The following is a 19,452-nucleotide window of genomic DNA, read 5'->3' on the forward strand; positions in this document are numbered from 1 at the left end:
CTGCATGAATTACCAGCTCAGGTAGTTCTGAGACCTCCGTGATGCTCCACTGCCAGCTATAAACATGCCCAGAGACTTGTATTGTGCCTGATTCTTGCAGAGACATACAGCCACTAGTCCCTATCTAATTTACCAGATAGCTTTCAGCAGTGACCTATCCATGGGGAAGGTAAGCTCTGACAAGTCAATGGACTATGACCACCCATAGCTGCTAATGGGCAGGGGTGGGGGGAAATTTTGTCCAGAAATACCCTTGTCCCCACAGCTGATAGGCTGTGTGATAGATTAGGTCGCTCTGTCTATGTCACCTCTTTTACCACATACTGCTTTCATGGTCAGAAGTGTGTTTGTTCCAGCTGTGATGTTAAAAAGTGTAACTCTGTTTACATCTAACGATGATAGTCTGGCCGGAGCATTATTTATCATTACTGGCAAATACACTAGTACAGACTGAAGCACATGCATCTGCTGTATGGTTGAAGGTATAACTTACACTCGTTGTTGACGCTGCAACAGGCTTAGGAATAAATCTGCCTTATTTTCTGGGTGAAAGCTGTGTTTCTCCTGCTAAAATCTGACATCTAATTCTTGTTCTGTAGCTAGCCAAGTATTATATTTCTTCTCTGTTCTCTTGCTGGTGCAGCCACCTGGTGTGGGGTGGATTCCATGTGTGTGATGCTCACACACATGCTGCTCTGCTGCCAGGAGCAGAGGACCTAATCTTTTGTGACAAGAAAAGAAACTTGCTGGTACAGTACATTACTAAATGCTACAGACTTGACTTCATGAAATGGGAACACCGCAGGGGAATCTGGCAAGGAAGATGTGTTTATGTAACTGAATTGAGTGTTGCAACTGCCATCACTTAGTTCCCTTGGCTGCAGTGAGCGAGTTGTGAGAGAAAAACAATCCAAACAGAAATCTTCAGATGCTGAGGGCAGCTCTAATTACATACAAATAATTAATAAAAATGAAATGCAATATTGTTAGAAAATAAAAATACCATTAGTTTTCTTACATGATAATGTGTACCAAGATCATTGGTAGGGACAGAAACACTCAGGCTTTTGCACTTTTATTTGAAGTACATATTGTTTGGGTGTCTTCAGCACATTCTGATATCCCAGGGAGATTCATGACACAAGAGTAATTGCACATAACATAAACAAGATCTGCATTAGTTGGCTCTTTTATTCAGAATCCTTTTCCAAGTCCAGATGTGTGATGTGTAAATGTTAGGAGAACAGAGTCCTTATGAAGTAGCTTTATCAAATGCAGCTAGTCTTCCAGCAAAATGGAGAAAATATAAATTAGCACTCAAGACCTTGGTCAAATCTGGTGCATAAAATTTTATGGTTATATTTATGTTCCATATGTGCTTTGGACAAGTGCCATGTTTGTAAAGAACTACTTCAATATTATTTTTTAAAAGTGACACTTTTAGCACAGCATCCTCTGCAAACTGTTCACTGCTTGCCATATAAGCCAGCCAGGCTCCAAATAAACTGTTCGTTTTCATGGTCTAAAACTGAGATCAAAATGCCTTTTAGAGCATGGTGATTTTCAAAACATGGCATGGTAGATATCATATGTGGCTTCTTGAAACACAGTTCAGAAGAGCTGATTAGCCTGACTGAAAGAGGAGCACGCATGATATAAAAATCTGACAAGAGGGAGGAATTAGAAAGTTGTAGTATACGTTTGCTAGTGCTGAATATCTGTTCTGACTTATTTATAACATAGTTAGGTTTTAGTATATTATGTGAGCACTACATTCCTTGTAGCTCTTTAGAAAAAAAATAAACCTCAAACCAAGGAGATTCTAGAAATTTGTGCCACTTTTCAGAGGCCCCATCCTATTTTTTTTTCCATTTCCCTAAATCCATAAATAACTGTCTTTTAAAAAAAAAAACTTCCAATGCAGCATCTGGTGTGCTGTTATTGCCACTGCTTCTGCTCTGAGAGTATAGCCCTACTGTTTTAGAATGTTCCCATTCACTTGTTACCAGTATTTGGCCAAAAAAATTATTACTAGTGTAAGAGAAAAAAGTGAATTTCTAGAGTCCAAATCAGAATGCAGTCTGAACAAAAGAACAACACTGAGCTGACCCTAGAGCTCTTTTCAAATTTTGCATAAAATGGAAGAGACACAGCATCATGGAAGAAATCACAGGAATTCTTTGTGTTGGAAAGTGTGAGGCAAACTAAATAGATTGAAATAACTTCTGTTATATTTAAACACAAAAGTAATGCTAGAGGCAGAGGGAAAAAATAGATTATTTATACTTCGAAACACTCAGGAGGTGTGAGAAATCTGTAGTGAAGGGCTTGAGCAAGTACTTGGCTAAAAATAACCTGTCCAAAACTGAATTACTATTACTATTACTATGACTACTGATTTCAGCTCCAGAATTATTTGTAGTATTCTACTTGTCATGTATAAAATAAGAAATATATCAGGTGCAATTTCAGGTTCATTTGCAATATGCTTACATATACTATGCATATAGTAATGGCTAACAAATATAGAAAGGTATACTAAAATATAATGTCAATCTGTTATCTCAGTAATTAAAAAATAGTTGTGCGACAAAGCCTAAAATAAATGTAGCATTTAAAAGTCATAGAATTAGAGGTTAAATGGTAACTGTTCTGAAGTATAGCTGAGGATTAAAAAATTTTTCTCTGAGTCTGGAAGTTTGTGGAGTGTGCACATATGGTGGAATCAGAAATGGTAATTTTTTTGTATCTTCTGTACCAAGTTTATAAAACTTTTTGATTGAAAACTATGATAGATTTTTATGATCCTTTAGAATATACAGCTGGTGCCACAAGGAGAGTGTCCTTGCTTAGCAGAGATTTAAAGAACTGCTCTTGTAAAAAGAGCACAGTTGAGGCTCAGAATTTTCTTTTATTCAAATGTTGACCAAATCTTTCAATTCTCTTCTGTGTGGGCTGAGTCCGAATCTTATTTTTCAGCTTGGCTTTAAAAGTTATCTATGTGAGTTTATGAACTGAAGAACAGTAGTACATAGCAAATTGTACAACTTCAGTCATTATGCTGAAAGCAAAAATGTATTTATAATTTAATATTTTATAACTAGTGAATATGTCAAATGATATTTTGCAGGGGGAACAGATAATAAGTCATTGCAACTATATTAACAAGGTAAAATAACTTCATAGTAACAAAAAGATCTGTCAGTACTATTTAACATGAATGGTGCTATAACCAGTATATCTTAAATTATAGCTGTAGGTCTTCATAACCTCCAAGTGCTCAGAAAACTTGAAGGTGCCAATAAATTGTTATATTTTAGTGGCTGGGATTCCATTGCAGTCATCTTGGTTTTCCCTAGCTGGAGGTCTAGTGAATAAAAGTTCTTGTGAAAACCACTGATACAACAAGGAAGGGCTTGGAAAATGGGTGCAAACAGAAAACTGAAACACTGAACGTTTCAGAGAGGGAGATCACATTTGTTTTGTCATGACCTATATATGCATTTGTGAAAGTCATGTGTGTCTGCATATATATGTGTGTGTACATAAAGTTGATTTAACAGGGAAGGCAAATACCTGACAGGCAAAACCACTGTGAATTCAGCATATCAGTATTACTGCTGCATATCTGGTGCACATTAGGGCAAATGATCCCATTGAAAGAAAGGGATCTGTGTACAGTTATCCATGGAATAATGCATTGCTAAACTATGCACTTTCGACAGATATGTTGTTGTCATAATTATGCTGTTATGTATTAGGTGAAAGATTACTGATCTTTGATGCAGGAATGTAATTTGCCATAATTACAATATCTAATTTCAATCTATTTTCTTATAGGAATTAGTGCATATTCATACACCTATTTTTTTTAACCTCTTACTTTTTATTGTTTTCTCTTTTTTTTCATGAGTGTAGCGTCTTATAAGTAAAATGGTAAAATGGAATGCTGAGTATGCTTGTAGTTTCATTTCTGTCATAGGAATTCTGAACCCCACTTCTTCATGAAGAATTGCTTTCATGTTTGAAAGCATAATAACAAAACCAACCAATAGTATAGTCATGATCTTTTTATCTAAGCTAAATTTTAAAGGAAAAAGCAATTATAATGAAATGAGAGTGATTTGAATGCATGAAGCAATTGGTTATGGATAATTTGAATGTCTGCTGCCAAGCATATTATAACCATGAACTCTTTAATGGACTTACATGTTTCCTTCACTTTTGGTGTGCTGTACAGCAGTGGCTAGCAGTCCTTTGGCCAGTGGAAGCTGGAGGGAGGGTTTTTCCAAGTCTCTGAGAGATCCTGCTTATTTGTCAGAGCAGCTTGTGATTTATTTGTACTTTGTGACTATCCTTACCCTGCTAGGTGGCTGTGGTTCATTGTTTGGTTTCTTTAGCTGTTTCTTTTCCATTCTAACATTTATGTGACTTTTCTGTGTATATCAATAAATTGTTGATAAAGTCTCCCTGTCTATCCTAGCCCCAGCATGGATTTTATCCCGTGCTTGCAGTCAGTAGCTACTATCTTAATGCAAAGTATAATATCACATTTCAAAGACCTTGACAGAGGAAGGAAATGGCCTGGTGGAAATCTCATGAAGTTCAGCAAATGGAAATGGAAGATCCCCTTACCTGAGGAGGAATGCTAGTCCCAGGACAGGCTGGGAACCAGTTGGGTAGAAAGCAGCTTTGCAAGAGAGGACCTCAGAATCTCAGTAGAAAAAAAAAAAAGGGATATGAGGCAGTGATGTGCCTGTGCAATAAGGAAGGAAGAGCACAGCATCATAGGCTGCATTAGGAAGAGCACTGCCAGCAGAGGGGGAGGCAGTGGTCCCTCCCCTCTGCTCAGCCCTGATGAGATGCATCTGCAGTGTTGGGTCCAGTTCTGGGCTTCCATCATGAGAGGGACATAGACTTAGTGGAGTGATGCCACCAAAGGGCCACAGAGATGATTGAGGGTTGGAGCATCTGCTATGTGAGGCTGAGAGCCTCAAGAAGCAGAGGCTCAGGGAGATCTTACCAATCCACACTAAAAAGAGGTAGTAAATAAAACAGAGACGGGCTCTTTACAGTGGTGGGTGGTGACACAACAAGAGGCAACAGGCAAAAATTCAACTGTGGGAAATTCCACTGAAGCATAAGAAAAAACTGTATGGTGAAGATGATAAGAAAAAAATGTGATGGTGGTCAAGTGGTGGAACAGATTTTCCAGAAAGGCTGTGGAGACTCCATCCTTGGAAATATTCAAAACCCAGTGGTCCTGGGCAGCCTGCTTTAGCTGACCCTGCTTGAGGAGTGGGGTTGGACTAGATGATGTTCAGAGGCCCCTCCCAAACTCAACCAGTGCATGTCTTTTATAATACCATTTTAAAATCTGTTGGAATCATATCCCTTTAATTTCATTATTTAACTGTTCTTTCAGTCTCTGTTTGAGCCCATCTCAAGTTCAGGATGGCTTCTAATAGAAAAAGAACAAACATACCCAAACTCCCTCATCCATAAACACTTAATGGTCAAAAGCAGTTAAATTCTAACTTTTATGGATTTTTAAGAAATTGATCCAAGAAATTAGCAACTTGTCCGAGATGATAAATAGTGCCTTAGTCACATCTGGAATTAAAGCTTATGTTCTTCACTCAGGACCACAGTGATCTAACTGTGGTCAAATTGAAATGTTGTTTTTCCATGCAGTGGCCATGTTGTGAGAGACCACTGGTGGTCTGCTGGTCCAGACTGAGAACTAGGTTTTTCCTTCCATAAAGTAGCTACAGTTAGCTAAAACTGAAAATTTCAGAAAACAAAATTACTCTCTTTAATTTTTTTACAAAATTAATCTGAGTATTCATACCTTGAACACAGATAAATGCATCATTGAATTTGCATTAAACAGCACAAGAAACTCCAGTAAGAATCATAAAGTCAGCTGGGTTTGAAATTCATTGAAAGGGTAAAATATGTAATTTGAAGATTAAAAAGTTAGTGTTATTGCTGAAGATGGCAGTGAGCAACTGTATTTTCTTGCTAGAGTTAGCAAGCAAAGCAAGCCCAGCACATGAAGAGTGTGACACAATGACTGCTTTTTACAGAGTTCCCAATGCCACAGCCTCACTTATAATTCTAAATGGCTGTGCATGACATCACACTAAACAAAGTATATAAAACAACTCAATTTCACCGCTAAAAATACATTAACCTTTTACCAGGACTAGGGACAATCCTGCTGGATCCTAGCACTTTCAGCACAGTATCTGATTATTCTCTTCATCTGAAATTGCTAGATGAGAATGTCTTGTCTAATTTCGGGCGAGTTTGAGTGGTTACAATCATAGAAGGCCTCACTGAAAGTGATGCAATGTTTTATTTCTGTTTGTCACCCTCCAGCCAGAAAGTTAGCACTGAGAGCATTCAGTGAACAGTATTAAAGACTTCAAAAGACCCCACACATCTTTTATTTTTATATGCAAATAAATTTCTTATCTTCTACATATTCATTTTAAGACATTTGTTTTCACTTTTATTATGTTCTCCTGATCCAATGCTGTTTAGGAATGGGGTGTTTTTTTTTCTTCTCCCCCACTTCTGATGATGATGTATTTATTATTAAGGTGGAGACAGACATATTTGTATGGGGAAGTGGTGTAAAGAAGTGTTGTTCACTAATTTGATGCTTATAATATGTGAGGAGAGACGCACATACAGAGTCATAGGTAGTTCAGTTCCTTAGGTAAGGATGTAAGATAGAGATGTAAGTAACAGCACTTTATCCATCATAAAATTTCAAAATGGCTCAGAGGCATATCCCTGCTGCAGCTGTTGCAGACCCTGTAATGGCATTAAGCTCTGACTCAGGGTGATTCTTTCCACAGAAGATTCTGGCAGGAACTATAGTTCTGGTAATAACCTAAATAGGAGAATAAATACCTTGAATATTAATGAATTATACGTGATACAGACACTCCAGGGTGAACCCAAGCAGGACAGGAAATATGTTTCTTTCTCAATTCTTTTCACACTAGGATTTTTCAGACAAAACCCTCTGGTACTCTGCCAGAACCCCCTCTGAACACTACAACTTTAACCCTATATGGTATTTACACTTATTCTGATTATTAACTTGAAAATATTCTTATTGTTTTATATTTTCAGCTATGGGTGAAGGCAGTGTACATATATTTACCAGTATCTTTAGTATTTCTGGAGCAAGCTGAAGTAATATTTTAGGATATGATACGAGTTCTCGCTATCTATCCTTTAGGGAAAAAAAAAAAATTGGGGGAACTAGCACTGCTCCTAAGAAAAGGAAAGTGGGGTAAAAACACCTCAGTGTTCCTTTCTGATAATCTCCTCATCCAATTGATGCCAGCTGTGCTTTCTTCAGTAGTAACCAGTGAGGGGTGGATACTTGTGGTTCTCAGTGCTGATTCTCAAGCTGTGTGCGGGGTCTGTCCATTCTCTGACCACTCCTATAGATCTTCTCTGAGACATGAACAGGCTTACACTACTGACTGAATCAAGGATTAGTCACATCATTAGATGTGTTGTCAAACATAAATAATATTGAAGCATTACATCCATGTAACACATCCCCAGGTGTAGCACAAACTTATTCAGCTGTAGCAGAAATTTCACCATTTGTTTCAGAAAATACACTGGGTGGTTCTTTTGTCTTCTGTTCTCAAACTCTTGTATGACCCATATTAAAGCAACTGTCTCTGAGGAAAAGAAAAAAAAGAAAAAAAAAAAGGAAAAGCATGAAATTACATTTGCCTTTGAGCCCTTAATGCCTTTAGAAGTGGCCATTTTTTAATAAAGGCATATGAGCTTGTATTGCCTTTACACAGTGAAATGTAGTAATAGTTGACCTTAAAGTAATGCCTGTCTAAATCAGACTACACTGACATAAAAGGCTGGATAGAACTATCTACAGTGTTTTGAGTAACCACTGATAGCTATTTAGTGCTGAATGAAGATGAACATGTGTATCTTACCACTAACTACAATAAACGTACTGTTGGCACTAAAGTTAGTGATCCTGCTGGAACTGTGTGCTGTAGACTTTCCATCCATTCATTTGAAATAGCAGAATAATACCAGCCATTTGTTGAAATCATGTTTTCAACTGATCAGCAGAGTCTTTAGCAGAATCTACCTCTAATTCCTTAGGTAGGTCATGATTATCATTACCACAGCTTTGACATCACCCCTAGTTGTAGTTCTTGTATGCTGTTAATTCACCGTGTTAAGAACTGTGGATTCGCTATGATATCTCTGTGTGTGTGTGTGTGTATATACATTAATCTATTATTTTGTTAAAATTGGGACAGGGAGTAAAGCCGGATTTACCTTGGTTTGGCTTTGTGAAGCATATACAGGAAAACGTGGTATAAAGGCAGATCCTATTGCTGCACGTTAACAGGCTGCATTAAATACCTGGATTTCATGGAACACCACACCAACTCTGCCATGAAGTTAGTGAATGTATTTATGACATCTTTGTTATAATTCAAAGGCAGCAGTTGGAGATCCATTGTCTTCTCTGTGCCTTAAGCCCCATTTCCAGGGTCATATTTAGCATAAACTGGCCTGAAGCTGGAAGAGTGGAAAACTTGGCTTGGCACAGCTTACTAGGTCTCTTTCTTAAAAACCAGCATATCTCCTGCACTGTGACAAGTTTTTAATGAAGGAAATACCAAAAGGAGGGCACATGGTGATCTTGATAATTCATTCTTCATGACTTATCTTCAAAGAAAAAAAGGGGGGAGATTTTAACAAAAAAGGAATATGTATTTTTTTTGGCTACTGAAGAGTTACCAGGCACAACAGATACTACTGAAATCAGAGCTTCTCAGTACCTATGACATATATAAAACCAGAATACAGCTCTGAAAACACAGAATTGTGTAAGAAAGCTCCTTGTTAGGGACAGGGAAAGATGGTAGAAGGGACAGACAGAAGGACAAATACACCTGCTTAGGGTGACCTACAAGCCTAAGTAATTATATTACAATAAAGACTCATGTCTCTGTAGTGCAGAGTGACAAATAATACATGATTTTTTGGGGGTTTTGTTTGGTGTTGATTTTTGTTTTACAATTCTACTGCCCTTTAGGAAGTCATGAATACAAATGCCTTTTTCAGAAATACAAATCTTCAGCATTACGTCTAAGAAAGGAGATTATCAATCTAAACCAACTTTGATTATTTGAGTCAGTCTTCTACAGAATGAAGTTGTAGATATCAGTGGGCATCACTCGTACAAAAGTCTTTCCGATATACTTATTTGTTTATTTCGGTTGTCACCCATTTCATTTAGACAACAGGGGTTTAATGTTAGAGATTTGTGAAAGAAACTTTGTTGCCACAAGCAGTACAACCTGTAGAAAAGCAAGGGAAGATACAAAGAACACAAAGTTACAGCAGAATTGGAGATGAACTCAGGAGTGGGATGAATAGTAATAAACTATTATACTGAAGAAAAAGGGCGAGATAATGATACCATTCAGTGTGTTCAGGGAAACAGTGTACGTAGAAGAAAACTAACAATCCATACTTCTGAAATGTAGGATAGGAAGGAAATGTTTAAGAGTCATTTTTAGAAGATTTTAGCAGTCTAGAAAGGCTTGTAAGGTACAGCGTTGGAAGCACTATTCAAGTTATAATCAAACATGGTTGTTACCAGTAGGAATTGTCCCATCAAATGCAAACACAAAGTATATGGTCCTCATGCTCATTTACTGTTTCTCATTGAGTGAGTCCACACAAGTTTGGTTTTTTATTTCTTTTTTTTTGTTATGCACTCTGCTCTGCACTGGGCTGTAAGGATCTTCCTCTGCAGTTCCACATGATCTGTGTGTGGGCTTGAGATTGCATTGATTCGTGGGCCAGGCTGAACTCTCTGCATCACAGACTTGCTGTGCAGAGAAAAGAGGATGGTATTCCTGAAAATGTGAAAAGGGTGTGTTTTGGGAAGTCAGGAAGTTTACAGTTAATGAAGTAGGAACTCCCTCAAAACCTGTCAGTAATCTCCCAATTAAAAACAGTAAATCAAATCCAGGGGCTGGTACTGCAATATGTGAGTTGAGGTTATTCTATGAGATGTTTTCCCTACCAAGAGGGATGGCAGGGGAGGGATTGTCTTCAGTGTCCCCTGCATTTGCTTTTTTGTGTAATTACGGGAAATGCATTCAGTGTGCAAGGGTATCATTGCTGTCCTGCTGTTTTATCATTTCTTTATGAGATAATGTTGATTTCGGCAATGAAATGCAAATTTAGTTTTCAGTGCTCCTTTTTTTTCGATACAAAGGTTAAAATGTGTATTGTAGATAATAATGTTGCTGGTGTTTTTGAAGCAGCCTTTGTCAGCTAATTTTGGCAATACATGGTTTCAGATGCTGTTCAGTGCAACTGCATGAGTTTTATGTTGGCCTACACGAATTAATTTTAACCCACTATGCATGTTGTTACCATTTTGGCTGTAATTTGATCAAGTAATCATAAAACCTTGTACCAACAAAAAACATTCGGATGTGTCAAGAATATTCAATATATGGCATGCCTTCTGTGTCTCATGGCAAACTGAACATGCAATTATTGAAGTTGAGCCATCCTAACACTATAATCATAAAAGTATTCTAACACAGGGGGCTAACATAGGATTATGTGTTACTCCTAGGATTGCAGATGCTGACGGATTCTGTGTTTAGAGGGTATGTTTCTGTTTACTTATAAACAAATAGTTTGTACTGCTGCTGATAAAAGGGCTCAGGATTTTAACAAGTCCTGTTAAAATTAGCCCATGTGTAGATTATAAACAGTTCTTTTTACTGAATGCTGGGGCTCAGACAGCAATAAAACACATTCAAGGATGGAAATAGTTTTCAGCTGGGACTCCAACAGCAGTAAAATACATGCAAGAATGGAAATAGTTTTCAGCTAGCAAGCAAATTCTAACATAACACAAAGGCCAGCACTGACGGAAGTTGTCTTTTTTATTGTTATCTCCTTAATTAATGTCGCTTTCCTGTGTAAACTGCTCACTATTGTGCAAAGAGAGGGTGTGTGTTAACTTTGGTGACACTGTGTTACTCCCATTAAGTAACATTGCATACAGGTTTTTTCAGCATGACTGTACTTTGGACTTTTTTCCCCCAAAAGGCATGAGCCAAATGACATTTCGCAACTAAAAACAAATCTCGTTTCTATTTTAGGTGGCGCAACAATAAATTTGCTGTCACAGTTAGATTATATAGAAAAAGGAGTGTGAGTTTTTAATATATTTAGTATGAAACAGTGATAAGGTGGGGAGAGGGTTTTATGAAATGTTCTGTAGACAGTAACAGAAAACAGCTCTGAAAATGCTGTGTTGGAGTAATGAATGAATAATGTGTAAAGTTTATCAAAACTGAAAGAACTCCTGATGTGAAATGAAGCCTCCTAAGAAAATTCTGTTCTGTCGCTGTTTTGCTCTGCTGTTGTCGCATGTCACGCATGAATGAAAATGCTGCATTCTCTGGGGAGCAGTAAAGCTTCTGTGTAGGTTGTTTATTTCCTTAATCCCTCCTTCTTCGTGATTTTCAATGTCAGATATAAAACGGAAAGCCTGTAAATATAGTGATTATCATACTGATTATCACCTGCATCAGGGAACGCCCCGGCTGGCCGCTGTAACCCAAGCAGTCTCCACATGTTACAGCCACTTAGATTTTAACCTGACTACTTTATTAGAGATGTGAAGCTCAGTATGAGGTGCCCTAGGGCTGCACAGATGGGTTCTGCTTGTTTCCTGTTCTCACTGTTATTGTGAATAGATACTAAAAGGTTCTCATCGCTTTTATCTGGTTAATTTACTTTGAACTGTCCCTGGCAATCAGAGCCTGCCTCAGATTTCTCAGCATTTTGCGAACACCAAACTGCACAATCCAAATGTGTGTTTTGAGCTTCATTAGTTTTTTTTTACTGGAAGGGCCTTAATTTTTAAAGGGATCTAATTCTGAGAGAAGCTGGATTTTAGGAGACTGTAAGCACAATCCTTACTGAAATAAGCTGCTCAAGAGTCATTCTGAGGTTCAGTTGATAGAAGAAAATTAAGATTGCTGTTGTTCTTTGGCGTGTTCAGACACCCTTAGATTAGAGGTCAACTGCAGGAAAATCTGTGATTGTATGCTGGCTGCCATTATTCATGTAGCTGGGCAGCAGACCAGGCTAAAAGATGACGCTCTTACAGGAGAATCTGAAGACAAGATACTTTTTAACAAATGTGCAATCATTTATCCTTTCCTGTGGAAGGGCCAAGTCTTCCAAAACACATGTGCTATGCATGGGTACCCCAGTACAGAAAATTAAGATGAATTCTCTCCATCTCCCACACAAGAAAGCACCACTTCACTGGAACAGTTTTTATTTCATGTACTGGTGTCCAGTTTCCTGGCCACACAATAGTTCAACACAGATGTTAATGTCCTGCTGTATTGGGATTTTAAAGAAATCCCTTAGGACGGATCAGTATAACTTCCAATTTCAATTGCACAACCGAAAACCTGAGGTTAAAGAAGGTATTTGGCTACAAGAAGTAATTTTTAGTCCATTTTCTTATTCTCTTTCCCCCTTACTTATTACTCCCTTATTTCTCGTACTTTATTTTTTTTTTCTGTGTCACGGTCCCATTTGAGGCTTTCTTGATTGTGTTGCAGTTCATTGTGAGTGCATCACTTCAGAGTGGAAGCTTGCAGGCTCCTTTTTTCATACGAGCATAGGCTTTGTTAATCACATGCTGGTTTAGGAAAACACTGCATGATATCTTTGAACCCTACACTCCTTCTTGACAGCCAGGCTAGCAAATGTCATTGACTGTGTGATGTACAAGAAGGGATTCAATTGTAAGTAAATTGTCAAAGTGGCTAACCTTGCCCGCACCCAATTGTCAGGACCATGATTCAGTTTTTCTGTCAACATCAGCTAAGGGTAACCCGGTCAGCCTTATGTTTCTGCAGTAAAGCAGCCTGAGGAGTTGTGCTTTTCAGCTTATCACATTTTATTAACCTCAACTTACTGTTGTTATAATGAATTGTACCCACTTCAAATTCTTCTATTGCCCCCAAATTGACAGATCATGTAGGTCCACAGCCGTGTATTTTCTGAAGCACTAAAACCTCTCCACAACACTGGACTGGTTTGGTACAGTAGTTATTTCTGTTTAGTTAGATCGACTCACCATTTTGGCTCAAGATTATCCCTCTATTAATATCACTTGGCAAAGATAATCTGGAAGAATGCAAGTTAAAACATAAAGACTTTGAGGGTTTTCTGCAATATTTCCAATGTTAAGATAGAACGTAAGTAAGGGAAAAACATTGCTATTGTCTTCCATCCCCTTGCTTTTATTTCAAAACAAATTTTAATTGCATCAATTAATATAAATAAGACATGAGGACATTCTGATACCATGATGTTTCCTCTGTTCTTTCAGGAAAAGAACACAGTTAAATTGCTTAAAGCAGTGATTAAGACATCAGAATATTTTTAAATGTTCATCTGATTCTATGGACCACAAGGGTCTGAACACATTTAGCGATCCTGTTTTTTTAATGCACTGTGGATGACAAATGATTTTTTTAAAAAGGCTTGGTAACATGTATCCCATGAAGTGCCATATGTAAATGGAGAGATGATACAATTTCAATTAAAAATATGTCTGAAGGATGTTTCCTAGTTCAAGTCCTATCTCCAGAAGTAACTTTTCCTCGCTTGGAAAAAACATACTGTACCTTCTTTATTTGAACTTGTGAAATGTGTTGACATTGTGCTGTTGTTGGGCTTGAGGGAAGAGGGGGAAGCTTTTGGTGCTACTATCAGAATTGAACAACTGTATATGGCTATATTGAGATAATCGTGTAAAAGGAAAACTGCCTGAATGAGTTTCAGAATGTGTTATTTCTTCATTATCTAGCACTTTATAATTAACTGTTCTTTTTTATTATTTCAGGAAGCTGCCACTTTTGCTAGAGAGCAAGGCTTTGAGGTGAGTTAACCCACAATTGCACACTAAACAGATCCTAAAGGTTTTTTTCTTGCTGATAATGAAGTTCTTTTGGACAATGATTGATGTGCTATTATACTCTCCAAGCCTCGCAGCGGTTGCCATGGAAACTTGGCAGTCGTCATGGTTTCTTTGTTCTGCCAGCTCAGTGTTATGACGCACTCTGCTAGGTCTGCACCCAACATCGCCTACAGATGTTATTTATTGAATTTTGAAAAGCCTCTTGGGAAGCCGAGAGGTTGGGCACGGTTTCAAGCTGCCTCTGCAGATATGGGACCTGTCAGTTTGTTCAGTTAAAAAGCTACCTCATTAGCTGCATTACACTCCAGAAGGATTCACTGCTAAAGCAGTGGTGAAGCAAGACTAAATAGTGAAATATAACACTGCTTAAATAACTTAAACCCTGCCATATGCGGATTATCATTATGCAAATGGATTTTAGAAAGGTTGTATATAAAATTGTTAGGTACTGGTTAATGTAAACCATGCTTCTACAAACAGCTGCTTTTTAGAAAAGGTACTGTGGAAATTGTGTTTCAAAACATATTCAAGTTGGTGTTTTCCATCTGAACTCTAAAAATGTCTGATCCTCTGCTTTCTCGGAGTAAATACTATTGATTTTACAGTGATTTTCAGAGCTTTTGATTTCATCTTCTCGAGGTATTTATTTGACTGGTACCTCCCATTGGCTACATTCAGATAGCTTAATCTGGGGAGCCATCAGCTATTGGTCTCTAACACTGAATTCAAACAGGCAGGTTTTAAATACTATAATTAATGTGACAAGGCTTGTGCTAATTTTGCAGATAGTAAGTGATCTTACTGAAATCTAAATTGCAGAACTGCACACACATAAATCCTTTTACATGTTGTTTTTTTCACTGGAACAAGACCCACTGTAAGTGATTTGTTTGCAGTGTAAAAGAATAGAGAGGAGTTTTACTGTTCAACACCCATTTTGCATAAATAATAGAAGCCGCGCAATTCAAACCACATCACTTTAAGAGTGTGCCACTTCTGCGTGTGGTTGGTTGCATATAAAAAAAGGGGGAAAGACTGACGGCTTTTGTTCTACAATTTAGATTTCTTTAGAACCATACACCAGCAGGTACATCAATGCCATCACTGTTTTACCTATTAAAACTGTGGGCTGTCCCATTTCATTTTATGTTTCCCAAATTCACATGGCTGCTTTGTAGAAATCAAGACTTTTTATCACTGTCAATTTTCATTTGTATAATCTGTATTGTTAAGCATAAAAATACACTTTGAGTTTATGCTAACGAATGAATTTCACAGATGCCTCCAAAATATGAAGCATAAGAAATTATTGGTACCCTCTGGTAGCTAGACAATAAAAGGAAAGGAAGTAGTGTATTAAGTCTACCCATTCTATATTTTTATTGCCCCCTTGAGCTAAAGACTTTGAATGTGCCTGGTTTAAATTCAGCTCTAGTGACAAACTGCTTTTGCTGGTGTCTGCTAACTACCATCATATTAACCTTTCCATTAGTGCTTGCTTAGAGATTTTAGCACAGTTCCTCCTGAACATCCTAAATCTGCCACATTTGATTACAGCATATCAGTAAAGTGCACAATGATTATGATCTTATCTCTTATTACTCCCTTGCTTGGCAACGACTCACATGTCAAGTTTACTGACAGAGATGAGTAAAACTTGATAAGTGTCCACAGTTTTGTTTTCTTATTGTGCTGTGGAGGCAAAAAAAAAAAAAAAATCACGCTGATAATAAAGTATCTTATGAAAAACCCAAAGAGCTTCAATTAGCCTTTCAATTAAAACCAAGAAAAATTTTCAGCAACTCTAAGAAGCTTGATTTTTATATTGGGAACAGAAAACTGGTAAAGCATGGCAAATTAAGGGAAAGGACTTGATTGACCAGGACAAAAATCAAGAGGATGTTTATCATAGAAGTGATTAAAAGTTGCTGGTGGCTTCATTTGAATTGCCATCTGGAAAGACTTTTATTTTTTAATCAGAAATCTTTTAGCATAGAGAATCAGTTGGTGACTAGCTTCTTTTGGTTGGTCGGTTGGTTTTTTTTTTGTGGGTTTTTTTGTTCTACCTCACAGTAATTTCAACAGTTTTGTGTGCTAAATTCATCTTTTACACATGGAATGAGTTAAATGTATCTGAAATAGTTTTTGGAAAAAAGAGAAGTAACTATTAAGAGAACTTCAGGAAAATATACACCTTTTCTGAAGAAATGAAATCTTGTTATAGGTAGGAGAAAACACCTTCATGACACAAATCTGTTTTTTTCTTTGTAAGAGAAATTCCATTCAAAGGAATTGTAATTTTTATGCTTCATCATTCCCACAGTTAGTTTTCCATTGTATTTTGCTGAAATACAAGATATTTCTGTAAAATCAGTCACGGTATTTGAAGACCATTATTTCCTTCACTTTATACCCTGACTAACACTTACCTGTAATTATCAAAACTAGAACATTACTTCTGATATTGTCTCTTCCTGGAGAGCATCACTGTGGGGTTGGGGTTTTTTTGTTAATTTCATGTTCTGTGACATTTTAAGACTATATATATACAGTATAGCAACATTTCTAATAAATTTCAAATTACAAAGGTTTATGAGGTTTTGCTTTTACAAAAAGATAGCTTCCTGTTTACCTATGTAGAAATTAGGAAAACAAAATACTACTTTAAACATAAAATTTAGGGTTCAGTTCTGTCCGTCAACCCAAGTAAACTGAAATGAATGGGACAGTCAATATCTAAGAGGTTAGTAGCAGCTGCCATGTAAAATAACTTTTCTTGTTAGAGGTCTCCTGCAAGTACATATTCTTTGGGGAACCATATTAGAGAGAGTTTTGTTACCCTGGACCAGATTTAGGTCTTCAAGTTAACGAGGTACACTGCACAAGTCCACTGTTTTCCATGGATTTATGCCTGTTTAGGTCAGGGCTATGGCAGTCCCTGCTATTGGGTATCTATTCAGAGGCAGGAATCAGAAGACACAGTTTGATAGCAGTTCTAAGTGGATGCAGTTTTCCACATGCCTTTGTCTGATCCTGGGATATCTGATATGCTTTCTTCACATACATATATCCCACTTACTTGCTGGAATGAGTGCCACATGTGAGGTTTTTCAGGTGCAGCATCAACAGGCAAATCATGCTTTAGTGAGATTTGTGTGTCAGCTTTGTTAAATCAGATTCAAGTATATAACTGGGTGTGTGGGAGTATCCTGTGAATTCAGGGCATGTATAGAGGCTTAAGGACCACTATGTCATGTCTGTAGGGACAGGACATGTAAGAAAGACTCAGTAACTGGGCGGGTACAAGTCACTGCTAAATAAATATTATAGATTTCAGCTATTTATTCTGAACAGAAATAGGAGATGACGACATTTCATGATGTTTGCCTGACAGGGAAATAAGGGGCATAGTACCTCTGCAGTCTTAAGCTGTAAATATTCACATATTGTAAAATGTCACAGTTGTACCTTCAAAAAAAGAACTGTGCAAAAGTTAAAGCCTCCTCAACACTGATATTGCAGCTCTATTTTATTCTCTTACTTTGAAAAAAAACTAGTATAGGAAGTAATTTTGGCTAAAATGTGGTTAAAAGTTAATTTTCACAGAAGACACTATTCAGTTACTTCTAAAGTCTGCACAATTGGACAGAAGTCTCCGAACCACTGTCTTAAAATTTCTGCTTTTTTAAAAAAAATTACATTTTTGCCCTAAATACTCTCCTTCTACTGTTACATGCTTATTATATATATTTAATTCTTCCTGAAAACATATATGCTTTTTACTTTCTTTCCCTGTCTACTTTATTTCATCTTTACCATCATTCTTCACTAATCTCTTTCCTCGGGGTCCTCTTTTCTTCATCTAAGTTAATCTTTATTCTTCCTTAAGCTGAAGAAACCATCTCTTGGTCATGCCATTTTCTCCTATTATAACTTCATAGTTTTCCTTTAAAAATTCATCGTGCATGTAAATACATTTTATAAATATCTTCAAGCTCTTTGATTTCTGTGCCTGCTTTACTCCACTGAAAATGTGCCTAATAAAGTCACTAGTAGCCACTTCCTACTAAAAAAAACTAAACACCTCTTCCCAGTTTCCTTTGATCTTCATGATGCTTTTTTGCAGTTTCTAGTTTGTAGATCTCTTAATTACCAAGGCCTGAAGTAGTTCAGAATTGAGGTTAGCCTTCGTATGGTAATCCTTTGGTAAGCCCATGTATTACCAAACTGGAGGGCTATATTCTTCATCCGTTCCATATTCAACAGCTTGTGCCACCAGCTGATATCTGCTGTTCATAAACCTCTTAAAAAACAGAAGAGCAGCAATTTCAATTTTTTTCTCTGGCATCTTCAAGAGACTCATTGCTTTCTAAGAATTAGTGGTAAGATGGCCACTGTTACTGTCCCCAGTTCTTCTCTTCTCTGGTAACAGACATTACCTTCTAAAAGTTATACTAACTATCTAAGCAGGAGGAAGGAAGAAATAACACAAGTGAGAGTATCATAGATAGAAATTAAAAGCATGAGAGAATTTTAAAAAGAGGTGAAGAGACCAATAAGTAAAGGGAAACTATTTTCATGTTTACCAAATGTGTATAAATCAATGGGTTCACTGACTATCCAGGTTAGGGAAGAAATTAGAGGGAGACTAAAAGTGTTGCAGAAGAGGTAGATAATTTTCACATAAAGGGGTGCTGGTAAATATATAACCCAGGCATATTCTCTGTCTGTAATAGCAATAGTGTTAAAAAATGAGTTTGGATGCATAACGAACAGTACACAAAGCAATGCAGAAAGTATTATTATGTTTTCCTATATTCAAGGCTAGGCCCTCACCAAGTTTCACTACAGTTCCTTCTACAAAGAGGAAACTGGGGAAAAATACAGTGTTATTTAACACAGATATGAACAAAGTGGGACACAGTAAATAGCACAGAGAATAATTAGTCATACATACTCCTTTCCTAATGTTAGAAAAATAAAAGAAAAAAAGAGAAGAAATATATAAATTACGGCAAGAAATAGATTACATATACCAAAGTTAATTTGTAGAACTGACTGACTTGAGATAAATCTGAGAATGGAAGCTTCCCATATAGCGTTATAAAGGGTTTTGATGCTAATACAAATAACAGAAATACCTATTATAGATCAGATTGAAAACTAAGTCAATTAGAAATTGAAACCCTTGTGTTTCAGATCATAGGGCAAGTGTGAGAATAGAAATTCTAATATTCCAATGACAAGTGGTGTTGTTAAGAGTTTGCTGCATTAATTTAAACATTCCCAACTTGTTGGTGTCTAAGACACTGGATGAATGAGAGGTTTGGTTCAGTCTGCCAGGTTCTCTGTTTGCAGCTGCATGCACAGTGGAGTACAACATCCTGTTAAAG

General features: G+C 37.1%; 1 protein-coding gene across 2 annotated transcripts in view; it reads left to right on the forward strand.

The window, feature by feature from the left end:
• ADK (adenosine kinase) overlaps positions 1 to 19,452 on the forward strand; it is a 272,381-nt gene that overhangs the window by 210,915 nt on the left and 42,014 nt on the right. For both annotated transcript variants that reach the window (XM_032115798.1, XM_032115799.1), the window contains exon 8: positions 13,985 to 14,020. In XM_032115798.1, coding sequence (XP_031971689.1) covers positions 13,985 to 14,020 — 36 coding nt within the window. The remainder of the gene's footprint in view (positions 1 to 13,984; positions 14,021 to 19,452) is intronic.

The sequence above is a fragment of the Corvus moneduloides genome, chromosome 8 (genome assembly GCF_009650955.1).
Source record: "Corvus moneduloides isolate bCorMon1 chromosome 8, bCorMon1.pri, whole genome shotgun sequence".
Classification (NCBI taxonomy): Eukaryota; Metazoa; Chordata; class Aves; order Passeriformes; family Corvidae; genus Corvus; species Corvus moneduloides.